The 18853-nt window shown below is 36.7% G+C and overlaps 1 protein-coding gene across 4 annotated transcripts in view; it reads right to left on the minus strand.

Annotated features, from left to right (window-relative positions):
• Positions 1–15: 15 nt before the first annotated feature.
• PRKCI (protein kinase C iota) overlaps positions 16–18853 on the minus strand; it is a 29806-nt gene continuing 10968 nt past the window's right edge. For 3 of the 4 annotated variants that reach the window (XM_040613129.1, XM_040613130.1, XM_040613131.1), the window contains 16 exons: positions 17223–17312; positions 15846–15896; positions 14585–14670; positions 13084–13224; positions 12198–12252; positions 11401–11459; positions 10803–10979; positions 9730–9827; positions 8631–8717; positions 7883–8018; positions 6786–6873; positions 5494–5619; positions 5312–5391; positions 4193–4282; positions 3798–3913; positions 16–2652 (listed from right to left, as the gene is read on the minus strand). In XM_040613129.1, the coding sequence (XP_040469063.1) occupies positions 2565–2652; positions 3798–3913; positions 4193–4282; positions 5312–5391; positions 5494–5619; positions 6786–6873; positions 7883–8018; positions 8631–8717; positions 9730–9827; positions 10803–10979; positions 11401–11459; positions 12198–12252; positions 13084–13224; positions 14585–14670; positions 15846–15896; positions 17223–17312 (1568 nt within the window). In that variant the 3' untranslated portion in view covers positions 16–2564. Of the gene's footprint in view, positions 2653–3797; positions 3914–4192; positions 4283–5311; positions 5392–5493; positions 5620–6785; positions 6874–7882; positions 8019–8630; positions 8718–9729; positions 9828–10802; positions 10980–11400; positions 11460–12197; positions 12253–13083; positions 13225–14584; positions 14671–15845; positions 15897–17222; positions 17313–18853 lie in introns of those variants that run through there. The other variant, XM_040613132.1, reaches the window with a different exon arrangement.

Raw genomic sequence — 18853 nt, forward strand, 5'->3', positions numbered from 1 at the left:
GTTAACATACAGAGGCCTAATATAAATGTTTTATTTAAAGTAAAAAGTGTGCACAAATAAAAGGAATGACTACACAACAACGTTCAAGACCATATTCCATATGAAATAGGAAAATAGTAGTGACAATATCAACTAGCAGAGCACCCATAGGAATCCAACTTGCATACAAAAAGGAGTTTACTCCACATAAATACATCATGCTTCTGATGCAGACACTTTCTGCAAAAGACAAAGCCTACTGCACTGGACTGTTTATACCCGATGTCCCTTCTGAATATTTATGACAGTTGCTATATGCTTAACAACAAAAAATAACTGTTAACATCATGGCACTTTAGAGAAAATGAAAGTTTAAAATTGGATTTACAGTCATTTAAGATGTTTGTCACTTAGCAACATTCTTAATGGTTAGATACGAAAATAAAAAAAAAGTATCTTTTCTGTGACATTGTCTATAAAAAAATTAACTTTTGCTTTAAGCACAAAATACAGCATTTTACTCCATTCCTCTTCTGTGATGAATAGCAGAAATGCCCTTCCTTACATAAAAAGCCATGGTACTTGATACCCTATATGAAATTAAGCCGCTGTAGAGCCAAGGCTTTTCTTTTTTGTTTTAAATAACTTCCAAGTTTAATATTGGTTAAGTCCTGGTATGTAAACTAGTCATGCAGGTGTAGAAGTCAGAGGCTAAACAATCAATTACAATTTTAAAACTGCATGTAAGCACTTGACATGAACTAAACGTGCTAAAGTTATTAGCTGCTCTTACTTTAGTTTACTCTGATACTTTACATTTGAAAATATACAATGTGAATTTAAGGGAACCTGATCTTTTAACAGTGCAGAGGTTCAATGTTTCCCTGAAACTAAGGCTCCTCCAATCACTTCCCAGTTTTGAAAACTCAGCCCAATACTTTAAGAGTTTCCCATTCATGTTGCAAAGAAAAACATGAACTAAATACCATACCTTGACACTGCTGTGTGTTTGTGCAATCTCTATCCTTGAAGTTAAAATGTTAAGTGAAAAAAAACCATACACCAGGAGATTTGTGCTATGAATTTAGTGTCACCATATAAGGATTTTCAAGGAGAGACACTGACCAAGCACAGAAGTCTTATTAAAAGCTTCAAGTAAGGTTTACTAACTTGTGCTTACAGATACTCAGATCTGCTTTCAGTAACACTTAGCTTGCCTTACAGCTCTTAATTACATAACACAGATTCTTTTCTCCAATGTCTCTTAATCCCTTTTCCCTAAAATAAAAGAAGTGGTACATTTGGCATTTCTTCAGCCTAAGACATTCAAGACTATTCCTTAAACATTAAAAATAAGAGTAATCTGAGCTGTATATTACACTGTTTACTAACATGAAATGTAAGAATCACACATCCCAAAAATCCTAGTTTGAACCGTTCTTTCAATTTATTCCAATTGCTTTACTATTAAATTTGAGCCCACTACCAACATTTCAGGTTTTATTGTGATTGTATCACCATCTATTAGCAGGTAAGTTAAGGGAGTCATTGTGGACAGCACCTATTTTTTTCTAGATGTGCTTTTTCCACTGGCAAAGTGGAATGCATTTCCAACAGTATGGCAATAAGGTTTGGAGAGAAAAAAAAAAAAAAAAAAAAGAAACAATGCCCTTATCTAGGCCATAGCTGTAACGCATGCAGTTCTGATACAGTTAAGACAGCACGCGTTAAAGCAATAAATAATAGTACAAGGTTCTACATCCATCAGTATTAGCTGCCCATTACTGCTAAAATGCACTCTACAGATTTTAACTTTTCAAAGCCTTAACTGAATTCCATTTATTTAAACTGACACTTTATACCATGTACAACCCTTGCTGAAAGGGACAGGCTCAGAAAGGCACTCTATGTATCAGCATGTAATTTCTAGTGTATAATTTCAGAGCAAAGTCTATTGATTTTAATATTGAGATAATTATCTCCTTCAGGATATTATCAACACACCCTGTGAAAGCAGCCATTCTTGACCTATCCAGTTTAAAAACCTGCCCTCCTTGCCATCATTTCAGTCTGAAGGGCAATAACATAGCTTAACTTCTAAGTCTAGAACAGGGAACTCAGATGTTTAGAGAGAAGAGACTTAGAACTATGGAAGTCATAAGGTTTCACTTGTCTTGCTGGAAAAATGGAAGTCCTTTAATGATATTTTATTACATTCCCTAATGTCATTTGTGTTCTTATAGTAATAGGAAAACTTTCCTTTATCAGAATGCTACATTGGCAGATTATACAGTCAGGCTCCATGGTTCAGGTCAGGAGCCCCAGAGACCAACTTCTGTATTAAAATTCATGTTTGGCAAGAATGTTGGAAAGTTAACATTTTAAATCTGGCAGCTGCAGGTTCAGTGTAACAACTGTCCTGCATGACAATTAATACAAAAAGACAATTAGCGAGTAATTTATACTAGGTGGCAAGGGTAAGATGTTCTGTTACTCATTTTATGTGAGTGCATCCAAATGAAGAGATGTTTATCCATGCAGAAACAAACAGAGTAACAATTGGCACAGTCCAGGAATGGGGGAATTCAGACACATTCCTCAGCTGACATCAAAAGAGGATTTATGTATTCAAAGCCTTCAAATTCAGACTGGTCAATCTTCTTCACAATATCACTATTAAGACAAAACCCACTCATTAGTTCATCAGCAAAATGAAAAGGTAACAATAGTAACCGGTAGTCTGTCTTAAAATTAAGCCCTGTACAACAGATTGCAATTGAGAATGTTTCTTTTCTCTCTTTTTAGCCCCCCTCTATCCTTACAGTTAACCACTGGTTTTTTTCCTAGCCCCTATTAGGGTAACAAAACCCAAAACCACTCAGGAGCAGTGACTGGGCTGCTCCCATGCACATATTCTCCCCACAAAGCAATCTACAAAGTCTGTGGTTTTAAAACTTTCTCAAAACAGTCAGTTTTGTAAACACACACAAACATTAGGGTGAGATAGATCCTGCACCTGGATCAACAACTTTTCTAAACTTATTTGTACATTATGCATTTATAAAGGGATGAAGAAGGAAGTTGGATTTCAGACCTAATTAAGGTGCATAGGTAACACTCAATATTCACTGTCTGGGTTTACATACTACATGAACATTATAGAAACCCCTAGGAAAATTCCTAACACATCAACAGCAGCGGCTCAAACTAGAAAGGCCATTCCTTCCTCATCCCAAATCAGGGCCCCTCAGGAGTAAGACACCGCAAATCCACTACCAAAATCAAAAACATTATCATGCATTTTATCAAGGCTTTTCAGCCAGGATAATCTGATTTGACTACGAACAATTCAAGATACCCGACCAAGTAAGTCAAAGCATCTTCTCTTGTTCAGAACACCCAAGGTAAACTCAATCTAAACCCAACATCCTAGAAATATCATGGCTTAAAGTAATGCAAAAATAAACCACTTGACAAAACAGGTCTTTTCCTTCACAAGTTCATTTCTTGCAGATCATACCACTAAAACTTGTAAAATGGCACTTATTCATCTTTCCCTGAAATATTCTTTTCCCTTGCTATATTCTTTATAACAACTTTCCCACTGTTAGTTCATTTTTACATCATGCCACAGTACAATACTTAATCCAGCCATACTAAGTCTACCATAAGGATGACAGCATTTTCTCCAAACTAACATAAGAAAATGTTCTTTACTGCTTTACACATATTTTATGTACTACAACTACAGATATTAAATTAAGTTCTATAACTCCTTCACTGACTTATCAGAACTTCATAAATTCTACATTACTTACTCATCATCTGGAGTGAGCTGCACAGGTTCATTGGTGAATTGGGAATCAAAGTTGTCCAGACCAAATTCTCCAGATATATTTGGTTTAAATGGAGGCACCACTTGCTTCTGCTCCATCTAAGAATAAATGCATTTAAGTGACACCAAGAATGAGTTACAACCTATTGAATTATTTTTAAATGAGGCTGGAACTTACTATTAAGTTTCTTTCATGTATTTCTACAGTCATTCTATTAATCTATTGTACTTACTGTGTGTAAAAGGGTTAAAGGATTCTGTATTGTCATTATGGTACATTGCAAGTTAAGAGCTTAAGGTCTTCTCATGCTCAAAACAACTTATCAAGCCATCACTGTACACAGAGAAAATAAGCCAAGCCAGTGGGCATTCACATACCAGATCCCAGTCAACATTTCGAAAGAAAGGATGTCCCTGGATATCTGCAAATCCTGTCTGAGGATGGCAGCCTAAACGCTCCTTTGGATCCTGTGCAAGGAAGGAAATATTTCTTAATGGGTGCCATGGCCTACACATAAATAAAATGCAAGTGTTACAAATTCCACGAGAAATGAAACACCAGAGTTACAAGAGACACTGAAGAACTAAGTTAGCATTATTTATTTTAGAAACTGTTTGAAATCAGCATGAATATATGGAAGCCCTTGACTGAATTTATATAAACAACCGAGCTATCTTTCTTTTTTTTATTTATTATTCAGACCTGTTTAAACATACCATATGTTTCAGAGCAAACACGGTTAGATTACAAGTGAATTTGATTCTTCTCCTGCCACCCCTCCCTGAGTAAACTGACTAGCCAGGCTAGCAGTTACACTGGGGTAGAAACTGCAGGTTACTGATAGATAAGGTGGAAAGAAGGTTATTTTAACAAGACAATTGCATCTCCATGTGCACGTATGCACACACTACCAAGGAGCTGTAACTGAAGCAGTGTTCTTGAACAGTATTACTTTTTTCGAATAATTTCACCAAATCTGGTTTCTCCCATACCTTTTTCTCCCCAGTCACATAACACTCACTAAATAAAGGCCAGCATGTGCTTTTGACTAGTCCACTACCACACACACACCTTTTGACTATCAGGCTAGCTAGCTAACAGCGAGCATATACTGCCTCTGCATTTCCCTCAATGAAGTCATCAGAAGTTGTCAAAGCGACCTGCTATGCTGCTTCTCTTTAAGAACTAAAATAAATCTGATAAGTTTGTTCAATTCCCCAGATTAAAGAAATCACATGGAGCATTTCTATGCCTTTCAATTTGAAATTTACTCACGATCCCAGCCAGAGAACCTGGAGATTCAGATTTTAAGACAAGTACCTAGAATAGCTCCCCCAACTCCACTGACACTCTGCTTCAGGCTCAAACCTTTTCTACCCTGTTTCTGCACATGGCAGGTAAAATATGCCTGCTACACATCTATTAGTCAAGGGTTTTTTTTTAAAAAGCAAACAGCTGCTCTTGAGAAGTCTTAAATAATCCCCTTTAGCACTTACCTTATTAAGGAAACTCTTTAGAACACCTGCTGCTTTAACAGAAAGGGATCGGGGAATTCGGATCTGTTTTTCCAAAATTACTGCAAGAAAACAAGGTTTGTATGAGCTTTTTCATTTTTAAAATTAGATTAAAGGTAAGTAGAGACAAAGCACTGAAGTGCAGGATCACTAATGGTACCTACCTTGGAAAAGATAATCTTCTGTGTTCTGATCAGGATTGTCAGAACTCCCAACAATATCAAATGGTGACCGGCCTGCCATCATTTCAAACATAAGTACACCAAGTGCCCACCAGTCTACACTGAAGCCTAGAATTCAAAGAAGACAACACTGAAGATACTTTGGAGAAAAAATGCCAACACTTTTGAGGCTACAGACAGACATGTTTTGAGAAGAAAGAACTAATTCAAAAATTTAAGTATTGCCAGTCTTCCTGATTATCTGAATAAAGGAGAGGTAATGATTGTACTATAGACATTACTTGGTTCACTATGTGCATGATAGGTGGGGATGCTGTACAAAGAAAAGGAAATGCAAGAAGTTAAAAGGTTGGTGTTAGGACCTTAACAAAGGTTTAGATAATACATAAGCCTAGTCACTACAAACAGTGCATTATCCAGGGCAGGGGATAATCAAGGATGAAGTACATGATTCTGAATAGTAGCAAGACAGTCATCTATAGAGCTAAACACATCTATTCTGCTAGTCACTGCTAAAGAAAAATTCCAGTAGCTAGGCTGGGACTGATATAGTCCAGTTGGCCTAGAAAGTTTCTGATAGGGAAGGAAGATGCAAAGCCAGTCTGAAAGAGACATTCAATTGAAATGATGTAACAAGATTTAAAAGATATATATACCTTTTTTATAAATACAATTAAAATACTAATTGTAGAACTTGTTGAAATCTTAAGGGAAGAAAACAGATCAAAGATCTGCTTCGCACAGTAATGGAAGCTTAGGAAGAAAGGTAAGTAACAGGAAATACACACACTAAGCTTTCTATACTCTCTTACGTCTCTTGCTTCAGGAATCTTTGTGGACTTCCTGAACAAGAAATCGCACAATTTCCTTTTTAACACTGAAATTTGTGAAAGGGACATCTACTACCTAGGCCCTTTGCAATGCATTTATATCTACTACTATCATTGCTGCCAAATATAAAGCTCCAAAACTGAACATAATTCAAGACTGCAAGTATATCATTAGTAGTAAATAGTTATAAACAATAATAAATTTGGAAGACTCAAGCTATTCTTCAAGACTGATAAAAAGACTTCAAAATGTGGAAGGCAGGGTATTTCATTTGCTTGGTGTGATGTTTTCTGCCTTTCCTTTGAAGAGTTTATTTACTTTTTCAGACAGGATGCTGAATTAAGACTGATGACATGTCTAAAGAAGTTTTATACTTTCTAAACAACTCAAGAAGTAAGAGACAAGGTGAAAGTTATATGGTAGCATTGAAAAATTAAATTTACCATAATCCTCTCCCCGGAGAATTTCAGGTGCAATATAGTTTGGAGTCCCACAGAATGTGCTGGTTGTGTCACCAGGCCTCAGACCCTCCTTTTAAGAAAAGATGGCAAGAAAATACAGTTAGCCAAAGAGCCCACACCCACACTCCCACTCTGCTGAGAACTTCATTTTGAATTAAGTGTCCTGAATAAACTGCTTTTGTTTCAGTAAAACTATACTTAAATCTGTGTGTAAAGGAATATAAAACACTACTTGCTTCAGCAGAAACAGAAGTAGGTTGCATCTACAGTCTCAAGAGGATGGCATACACCTATTGGTGACATCTTTCTAAGTTTTTAGTTAGTAAGCGCCACCACACCTCCAACGATAGGCAAGTGGGAATGGTGGAACAGCTTCCATGACTGGGGCGTTGCAATGGACAGACAAAAGCTTTTCAGAGAAAAGCACAGAATGCAGAAAGGGGAAGGTTACCCAAAGAAGTTGTGCAGTCTTCATCCTTGGAAGTTTTCAAGACCAAACTGAATAAAGCCCTTAGTAACCTGTCCTGATCTTACAGCTTACCTTGCTTTGAGCAGGAGGGTGTGTTAGACTTCCTGAGGCCCTTTCCAACCTGTATTATTTTATGCTTTTCAATTGCTTAGCCAAAATTATAGCATTTTAAAATAGTTCTAATACATCAGCATAATGGCAATTCCATGGCAAAGTCAAACCTGTGCTCCAGTGTCTTTGTAGTGACAGAAGTTTTTCTACAGAAAATGGGCAGTGTCATAGAATCCAAGTGGGACGAAGTGTGTCTGATGCATTTCAACTTCTTGCTCTTTTGGAAATCAAGCTATTTTGTCTATTTCAGTCTAACCCTCCCAATCAAGTTGATCCAGCAGCTTTACAAAATCATAAACAGATACACATCTATGTGTAGTCTGTGCACTTTGGCATATTTCTTTTCTCCGTTTGTAAAAGTGAAGTGAGTATACAGCCTATCTGTACTGTACGTAAATCCATACCTTGAAATTTCACTTTTTTAAAGCTCTGCATCTTTTAATTTATGACAAATTTCTTAATTAATGATTTTACTGGTTAGCAAAAAACTAGAGCTTACCTTGCACATGCCATAATCTGTGAGTTTAATATGCCCTTCAGAATCTAGCAGCACATTATCCAGTTTTAAATCTCTGTAGATTATCCCTCGCTCATGTAAATAGTTCAATGCTAGACTGATTTCAGCAGAGTAAAACCTAGCATAGAAAGAGGTATTGATTACTCAAGTAATCAAAATGCAAACCACAATAACACAGTCTCAGTAGTATGATACTTTTCTAAATGTAAGTCCGCATATTCTATTAGTTTTCCTCAGAGAAGTGGATAAATTGTTTAAAATCATACAAATGTTTCTATCCACAGTCACTTCCAAAATTATTTTTAATTAATATTAATGACTACTGCCATCATCCCTTTCATCTCACCATCTGAGATGAAGCATATGCACCAAGAACTCAGCATTTGCCTGGACAGCTGGTAGCAGTGGTTGCAAGAGAAACAAACTGATATCATTAGACATTGTAAAAAATACCACAAAAGTGTTTTTCTAGAAAAAAAAATTCAGAATCAGGCTCAAGTCATCTAGGGTAATGCTAATGCAAACAATGCTGAAGTGCTCTCTATTACAGTTCCTCCTTGAAACAAATATACAGTAGCTTGCAGCATTAAAATGAGGATGTGGTTTCACATTCTTTAAATCCTTAACATCTGGAGAGGATTTGCTAGCTCATCATCATAATCTCTGCACTACTGCACTGTGTCAGAAAACTAACTGTTCTGATGCAAGAAATCTGAAATTAGACACATACCTGGCATGCTCCTCTGGCAGCTTTCTCTGCCTCTGCATATGAAACATTAGATCTCCTCCATTCACGTACTCTATAACAAAGAATAACCTGAAACACACAGGAGTATACAAGGCTTACAGACATTTGAGATGTTACAGATCTGTTATCAAACAATGTCAATTCAACTCCCATCTCTCTGGTAATCTGGCTGGTTTCACCATTTCTCTCCCTTTGAATAAATTCCCAAAGTTAAAAATCAATACACAAAGTTTCTCTAGATAATTCCTTCACTGCTAAAAGAAAAATGCTTCCCACATTCCTAATCCATTACAGCGACTGCTTGTACTTTACATATGTGACTATGTAAATAGATTCACATCAATTTATGTGCACAAACCAGAAAAAAAAATTTCCGCCCCTCATTTTCCTTCCTGATCTCTTTTAATCTCCTTTATTCATGGTTGATACTATCAGTATATTACAAATACTCTTTCTTCTCACTTTCCTCCGCTAGACTGTCACCTTTTCAAACAGCAAGAACATTGCTGAAATATACAATAACTATATTTTATATATACACTGAAAATTATTATTGCATAGAACAGTAGTTTGTGTACTGCAATCTCTTCTATATATAAACATGCAAGGAAATTTATCATTTTAATCTCTATTACTCTGTTCTCCTTTTTAAAATTCAGATACTCTTTTCCAAGTCTTGCTTAAGGACTCATCTTCAGAGAGTCCATGTTTGAGATTGGAAGTACAAAAAATGAGGAAACTAATTTTTTACTCCCTAAACCCTTTTTTCCTCCCATTCTTGGTTCTGTCTTCCACTTCATATTCTTAAGCCTTTTCTTTCTGCTAGCTGCACCAATTCCTGTGCAGAATCCTTACCATCATACCTACCAGTACCTTGCATTCTTTTGCACCTTCTCAACCTGAAAAACTTATGATGATGAATACAGCCTTTTGCTCACAAAATGCTACAATGATTTACTTACAGTACATGGACTTTCGCTACCTACCTAACACTTAATACTTTAAATAGATCTTTAAGGTGCCCAACAGTACGAAGTATTTTTTGAGCAAGAATATTGTCTTCTTATCTTATGACCTTTACCTGCTCTCTGTCTGGAAGCAAGAGTGTAGTCCAACAAGAAAGGGATGATTTGAAGCCTGTTCAAAGACGTGTTTCTCTGTCTGAACCCAATCAATATCCTATTTATTTAAGAAAAGGGACATTCAGAAAAGGACTGCTGCACTTAAGACAAGTATTATTGACAATTAGCAGAAAGATATTCAATTGTTTTGCTGTTCTCATTTTAATTGCAAGAAACTAAATATTATATAGCTCTCCAATGCGAAGTAATACAATTCAGCATACTCATTTTTTCCCGTCTTGAGTGTCCTGTACTTCTAGCCTCATCAGGTAACTAACTACATCTGGGAATGAAAAAACATTCATCTATATAAGATAAATAGGTGCAGGCAAGTGTAAAGTAGCATCACAAAATGCAGAAGAAATCAACAGTAGACCAAGAAATAAATGCAAAAGCTCTTGGATGGCAAACCACAGTCACTCAAGCCTTTTCAGAGTACCCTAAACAAACACAAGGGAAATCTTCAGCAACAGGAGGGGTTTAGGAGGTTTATACTGCAATTTCTGACAAGTTTCCGCTAATCACAATACAAGCTACAAAAATTAAGACAGAGGTCCAATTTAAAGAGTAATTAAAATAACATTGTGTGTTCTCCTTCGTGACAAAAAAACCAAACTTGAACATATGAAAACCAGACCCCACCCTTTTATTTTCCAGCCCAGCAAGTCAACATAATAGGAGAAATATGGAATACTGCTTAAAAATAATGAAGCAAGTCAGGATTAAGAACTTGAATTTTGCAGGAGCACTGATGAAGACAGTGCTGACTACAAAAGGAGACACTGACAACAGAGGCAAAGAGGCTCACAACAGAAACCACTAGCACAGGAGGGTGGCTGTGAGCTATCTGTCAACGAAGACCTCAATATCGGTTATCTGTCTTGTGAACCTTCTATAGCATAGTTCGTATAAGAAACCACATGTATAATTTTCAATTAGTGTTGCAAACCCAGAAGCCTGGCTTCCACCTTGTAGTAGATATTGAAAGCTCCTTGGAAGAGTTGCCTGATTTATTGATAAAAAGCTTGCCTACCTCATCATCATTGACGAGCTCCTTCTTCACCACTTTCATTGCATAAATGCGTTCAGTTTTCTTCAATCGAACAAGCAGTACTTTTGCATAACTGCCTCTTCCTATAACCCTGAGCAAATCAAAATCCTGAAGACCCAGACTGGAGGAAGCTTTGCCACTTTCTCTAATGCTCATTGCCTATTGATAAAGATACTTTGAAATCAGTAAGCAGGCTTGCCCATTTTAACAACTGCAAAAGTTAGAATTTCAAAGAGAACAGCAAAATTAATATAAACAAGTCATTCAATTAACATTTGTTATTCTTAAAACTGCACTGTCCTGGAAAGGAATGTGAGGTTAAAGAAAGGAGGCAGAGGAGACTTGGCAGAGAAGAAACAAACAAAGTTGGAGGAGTTTGGAATACTTTCTAAATCAAAGCACATCTCAACTGAAGGTTCAAAATAAAACAGCTTGCAAGCCACAGATGCATACACCCAAGCAAGCAACCCAAATGTGTACTAGTTTTCAGTTTGTGACAAATTAAATTACTGAAATCTTGAAATTGAGAGAGATAGGCTTTAAGATCTCTGAACACAGTATCATGGTTAAGATACCTTACCTCCTTTTCTTCACCAACATGGTCCAAGCTCTCATGACTTGAGGGATTGTATGGAATCACTAGAGGTACAAGAAAAATTATTAGACAAATGCAACAAAACAGTATTTTCTTTGGCCTTAAAATTTCTACATATAAGAGCTCAATCAGAGACACACAATTTAAATGCATCTATTGCAAGTATTCAAACTGCTGCGGTTTTTTGGTGTTTTGGCGATCTTTGTTTGTGGTTCTATTTTTTTTAAGCCATCAGAACCATTCTTTTGCAATACTAGAGTAATAATCAGTTATGGGTAATATAAAACCCTGTAATTACATTTGGAGATCTCTTCAGACTCCACACGCAGGGAATCTTGTAAAGAACAGAGGTTGGTTTGGTTTTTAAACTGATCATTGTCTATATCCAAACTCAAATGTTAGGACCATCAGTCCAATTGCTACAAAAACAGACTTGTTTGGCTACTGATCCAGTAGAAACCTTGCTAATTCTGTTAAGGGTTTTGTTTTGTTTGTTTGATCAGGGCATTTAAAGTACACAGCTTACTGATGGAAAAATGTAACTGACTGCCTAAATCCTTCCTTTTTAGGCAAGTTCCTTAAACTCATAAGACATGGAAAATTGAGGCATTTGTATATCCCCCTTAGCAGTAAGAAGCTGTCTTATTTTTCTTTTCTATGGAAAAAAGTAAGGAAGTGGTTTAAAAATAATTTTACTTCAAGTTATTCCTTTTAATTTGAAAAGCTAAGGTTCATGTTTCAGCAACTTACAGTCATTGAAAAACAAAAATTACTGATCTTACCAGATTCTACACTATCTGGATGCACTGATGATGGATCCATAGGCATTATTGGTTCCTGCAAACATGCACAGGATTTTTGTAATAGACTGTCCAAATGTGAGAGACATTATTTAAAAGATAATAAATGAAATGTATGATCCCTGAGGATTATAATCTAGCTGCTTTCTAACATGATTAATTAACATAGTTACTGCTGTAATCCATACACAATAAAAGAAACCAGATATTTTCTAGAATTATGACACATTTCCATAAACTGTTGAAATGACAACTTAGTACAACAAAGTATAGCCAATGAGAAATGAGACAGAAAAGCTCAAGTAGTTCAGCAGTACATACATTAGTCAAATGAATTCACAAAATGCAGACTTGTAGCTGTCTGCTTTTAATATTAAACTAGGAGCAGTAATCATCTATATTTTTCTGGGGACTTAAGAAGTAAAGATGATTTAATTTCTTGGGAGAAAATAAGAACTTCTGCATTTCATCTTCCTTTTCTTAAAATGGGAAACAGTCTGATGATCTATCAGATATTTAGAGAATTTATTTTACCTGTACTTCACTTTGAAGATGTAAAATAGTGTCTGTGTATATATATACATGCCATGTAACAACACAGTGAAGGATAAATATCACTCGTATTGGACACAGAAAAAAATACCAGAAACAAAAATTAAGACCACTGCCTTCCCACTAAACTGCGATTCTGCTAAGTAAATCTCAAACATTCTTGCAACGTGTCACAGTAACCATAAAGAATGATGTTTCATCTGCTGTGATTATTTGCAGACTGTAGTTTGAAAACCATTAGCATAAAACAGGGCAGGGTTGATTTGTTGGTTGGTTGCTGTTTTTCAAGACAACTTTTCAGGTAAGTTTTACTTACTGGTTGTAGTGGATGACGGCCACATTCATCACTGACAAGTTTGTGACACTTCTTGTGAACAAGGAGTTTGCAATTGATGCATTTATATCCCTGGCGACCCAGGCCCCATATTCGGTCAGTGCAGATGGCACAATGAGCTCTCTAGAACGACAAATCAACAAAATCCATCAAAATGCAAAACTAAAAACTATTCAGCCACATTTTCATTAACAAAAACCATAGAACAGGAGATCAGAGAGATCCCTACCAAACTTGCCACTATACCAAGAGTGTCTACCTGAAAACTTTAAGAACACACAGGCAGATACAATACAGAGGAGCTCAAAAACTACAACGGAACAATAAGCAGCAACTGCTGTACAGGAAGTATGAATCTACAAGGAGAGGTGCAGGCACAGCCAGCCTCTTCTGCTGCACACAGACCCAGGGAGGCATGAGCCAACTCCAGGTCAAAACCACTGCAGCTGAACCAGCAGGCTGCTGTCACCAAGCTAATTTGCTACCTATCTTGTCACCTCTCTGCATAGATGGGTCCTTATGTTTGCATAAAGGCAGGCAGGACAGCAAAAGCTTCAACACATTAAACTACCAGGTAACAAGAAACGGGGAGACCACCACTCACTGAAGGACATTCACAAAACAACTCAAAAGATCCATGAAAATAGGGTGCCTATGAAAGCAAGAGTGGAAAGTGATTGAACTATGGTGCCTTGACAGCGTTTGACCAGGAAGAGGTCAAAAAAACCCAAACCACAACCCCCCAAAAAACCCCCAGCAGACATTAGACATGAAGGATGTTCAAGATGAAGTTTAGTGGAGACACTCTCAAGCATTAAGCACACAATACACTAAGCTTAGAAAAGAAGGAAAAATCATTGAACCTGTCAAGGAACCTGGCTTATTCAAATACTCTGGGTTTGATTTTTGCCACTGCTTTTTCTAAATACAGCAGATAGCTTTCTTGGTCCTTAGCTAATTATACTTGACCATTGCTTCTTGAAATTGTTACAAATGGCTTGTTATTTTTAGTTGATTACACGCCATCATAAGCAGGCTGTTTGGAGTTAACATTTCAGGTTTCTTGTTTAAAAGTCACGACAGAAAAATCTGTGCATCGTAAGTGAATTCAGACCTTTTAATTCCCAGAACTTAAAGAACTTGAAATGTATTTTCAGCTTGCAGTCATCTAATGCCAGTGTCCAAGTTTGCCCTCTGGAAAGATTTTAAAGGAACACAGGAGCTTTCACGTAATTGATATCATGGTTTAAGAGTATAAGTAAAGTGAATTGCAACCAATTTTTTTTCCCCTATTTTTAATTCCTGATAATTTAATCATTATTAAGTTTCCTCAAACTATAGGATTATCAAAAGCCTACCAAGTATAGACAAACAACAAAAATGAGAATAAAACTACCTTATAACTTTTCAATGCAGTGACATGGTAATTACGGAAGTAAGACATCCCTGTATCATGGTTTTAAGTACCCAACAAGAGTCTCACCCTGTTAAATCGTTTGGCTTGGAAAGTGTGACCATTTGCACAATAGAGCTTTCGCCACCGGCGGGCGCCTCGGCGATAAATGGATTCTAAGAGGAAAAACATATGATTATATCCATAAAAATATAAACACAGAACTACAACATCTTCTCATGGAGGTTTCTGTGTAGAGTGATTTGCAGAGTAAAGTTTCACTCCTACACCTTACAGAAACACAGAGTAATGTTCCAAGTATCTTTTTCATTTTTTAAGTTTTGGAGAAAATTTGAAATAGAGTATCCTGATCCACTCAAAGTCAATTCTGCTTTTCCAAAGTTAAAAGGAACAGTGAGTCAAGAGAAGGAAAACCGCCCAAACAATAATGTGCAAATTATGCACCTACCTTACCTACACTTAGGGAGGAGCTGTGGGGAAAAGTAAGGAGGAAAGGAGGTAAATTTCAGGAGCATGCCCCTAAGATTGCTTGCACAAATCCTCCAGTGTTTTTAGATCCACAGCTGCCACTGTTTGGTCTTTTAAATTTTTTTCTTTTTTATTACTAGAGGCATGTCAGGAACCAAAATTGAAAACTAGAGTATACAGAACTATACTGAGTTCCAGATCTATTTCTGATTCAGTCCGCAACCTCATTTTTTTCAGAAAAGCAGCACTACCCACACTGCTAAAGTAAGGGTAAAGTAACTTTTAAGCATGCACATCTACATTTGTCAGATGTGGCTATCTAACTGACAGATGTGCATGTGCGTAACATACGCACGCTCTTTCATAAAACTAAGACAGAGGGAAAATTACCTCTTTAATACCTAGTACATGAGCTAACATAACTTAAAGGTTTCTGGAGAATACTCCTGATAGTACCTAAACATCAATTTAAAATGAGTTCACCACAGACCTCTAATTGGTAATATAAGTCATTACCGTTGGTTACTAGCCTTTGTTCACATTAGCCAGCCAGCAATCTGGCAACTATCAAAAAGATGGAAATAGGATAAAAAACTGTCATGATAGAAGAGGCAAAAGCAAGGAAAGCAGAGTGACATGAATAGTTAACAGGAATGTGAAATGCTTATTAACAATGATTCAGAAGTGACAAACAACATTTCAGTTTGGCAAGACTTTCTATTCCTTTTAAGTATTTAATTTGTACATATTTGCATTATTATCTGTAAATGTAGGATGCCAAACCATAGAATCTAAAAATCTTCCAAAACAGGAAATACCAATTCCGAATTGTCTGTACTTCTTAACTGAAACGCCTACTTACTATCTTCTCCTGGACAAGGCATGCCAGGCCGTTCCGGTACACAAGGAAATACTGCAAGAAAGACATTAACTTCTGATTAATTTTTATTATTTCAGACAGAAAACAAAACTTTGGGTTAAAGACAACACTTCCAAAACACATTCAACCATTTAGGAAGACAGCGCAGACTGCATTTTAATAAAACCTTGCGCAAGAGCAGGTGAGCTGAGAAGCTGCCACAAAACCCTTTTGCTGGCAGTGATATACATGAGAAATACAAGCAAAATGCAGAATAAACGAAGTTATTTCCTAAAGAAAGTAATGATTCTGGTTTCTCATGCGACCAATCATCACAGCCAGTATTCAGAAATGTTTACTATAAACGTCTTAGATTACAGTGTCCTAACAGCTACGTATGATCTACATTAGCCATGTTTTTCTGTTTATGTAGCTTCAGTAACTGTCAGAGAGAAGTGTAGCTGGGGAGAGATACCCCTGGTGCTGGTTTAATCAGAAGCTTATCAAACACAAAAATAAACAGAGAAAGGGGAGATCAAAAAGCATACCGAAGTAATACATACAGAAGCTGCAAAAGATACATAGAAACAATTACATTCTTCTTCCACTTTTGAGTTAAAAGTCTTTGTGGGAAGCTGAAAAGCTCTCTCTTCCAAATGAGCTGATCACAAACTAGATTTTTTGCATCCTTTTAGAGAAGGACCATGCTAAGACACTGTAGTGCAACACACCTGCTAACACTCTTTACAATGATCCCCTGCTTTTCTGCTACAACCTCTGTTAACCAGAAATCTATCTTCTGCTTGTAAAAAGTTACAAACAGTAAGAAAAACATACTGCAGAAGCAACCAAAGTAGGCAAAATCCCTAAAAAAATAAAAATTTGGACAATTACTTATCAAACAGGGGCACAATATTATTAGGTTCAAAACTGGTCTAGAGTACTTCATTTTAGAAAAGTCAAACTTTTGACTGATCTGGCATCACAAATGGAGCTCATCAACTGTTTTCCTAATATAGATGCAGCTCTAAAGCACTAATCAATGACAAAGTGTAGGACGCTATACTATATCTCTTCCACCATTCGTTGCCAGCAAGTACATGAAGGCACTTGGAATGCAAGAGTGAAAGAGATAGGGGCTGTCTTTCATCAATAAACTAGCAGCAAAATATTTTTCCCTCCCTTAATTTAATAAAGAACATCGACAAAATGCTGACAGCTAAAAAGCACGGTACGTGGTCTTTAGCATCCTCTCAAGAGGATGCCACAACGAGCTTTAATTGAATTTAATCTATGCAAATGACACAGATAAAGCAAGGTAAAAATTCCACTTATTTACAGGTACAAACATGAGAAGCAATACAGTAAATTTTACCATACCATGAATCAGCAGCTCTGAATCCTTGTTTAGTTCATACAACCGAAAGGCCTCTTCTAACTCCAGCTGAGAAGAAACTGTACACGGATCTCCTGTTGAAAGAAAAAAGAACAATACAAAACTCAATCCATTTAGTTCTGTCCATTCAACAGCTCCCTCACAGTCAGTGTTAAGGTAATTATTGCAGCAAAACAGAACAATTTTCTCAGGTGTGGTAATATTTATTTTTAACACTGTTCAGAAAGTACATCTGAAAATACAGTCATATTGAATGCTTTCAGGGAAAATAAAATTATGAGATATTCCCAAGAGGCAAGCAGATCATACACACAAAACATCAATGGTTTGGTCTGTTACAAGCATGATTACACATTTCGGCATCCGAGGTGCAGGTTACCTTCCTGCACCTAAAATCCTTCTAAGATTTCATTTCATGGATTTTTAATTAGAAATGAGTCAATTCTATTTTCACAGCTGCTTCAACATTGCCAAGACTTTAACCAGGAGGTGCAAAAGCAGAAAAACCTTTAGTCTTTCCTCAAACCTCAATCAAGACACTTGACAAATCATGTAACCTAAGTGAAAACACCCAATTTTTCTGATTTTTAACTACTACTATCATGCTCGCAGGACTATTTGAAGTAAAATCCCTTAAAGAAGGGGCACCAAGGCAGGAAAAAGGTGTGGGTTGGTTGTTTTTTAAATTTTCTTTCTTTTTGCAAAACAATCGCAGCTTTTGTTGACCGCTGAAGATGGAATGGATTACAATACAAGCATTTGGCTTGTATTTTAAAGCTTCTCTGACAAGACTGTTGGATTGCTTTAACAAATCTGTGTTTCAGAGGTAACAGTTTAAGACTAAGGTCTCTTTGTAGATCTCTACTTTGTTTCTAAAAAAGTAACATATATCCACAAAGATATTTCACAATCAACACTTAATAACATCAAACCAATTTTGACGTACAGGTTGGTTTAAAACCTATGCAAAAGGGGTGGGTGAGGAACAAAGGAGATCAAGCTAGAGATCTGCTGTATTCAGAAACGGCAGCAAGAAGAACCTTAGATTCTAGCCTTGGTTCATACTCCTTCGGACACACAGCCTGTACTTTACCTATTTCTCAAGATTCATCTAAAGACTTCATCTGATATTTTAATTGATCACCCGTGTCTGTCTGGAAGCTGCTATAATGACTGAAAAGAACAGCTATGCAACCAAAGGTTTTCTCCAGTGGTTTGAAAGTTAACTAGCCACAGGCTACTATTTCCTTCTTGTTTCGTACTACAAGATCTCAAAATTAGTACAGGTGCTGCTAAGGCTTTTCAGCAAAACCACGCACCTAGCTGACATGGAGATATTTAAAACTCATCCTACAAAAGTTTTTCCAGTTAGTTTTGCTTCTCATGTATCCATTTCCTTCTATCGCTAAAATCTAAGTAATAGATGTAAACCGTCCATTTGTGGCATTCTGTCTTTATACTTTTCTGCATGTCATAATCCTCAAAACAAGCCTCTCAAGCCAGTTGTAGTCATTTTTCACCACACCGCCTCACCCCTACAATTAGCCTATCTGGACATCAAACTGCCTACCCACTGTGCAAAATTACACAGTGCAGAGCACAGGGGGAGAAGAAT

Source organism: Falco naumanni, chromosome 13 (assembly GCF_017639655.2).
Source record: "Falco naumanni isolate bFalNau1 chromosome 13, bFalNau1.pat, whole genome shotgun sequence".
In the NCBI taxonomy this organism is placed as follows: Eukaryota; Metazoa; Chordata; class Aves; order Falconiformes; family Falconidae; genus Falco; species Falco naumanni.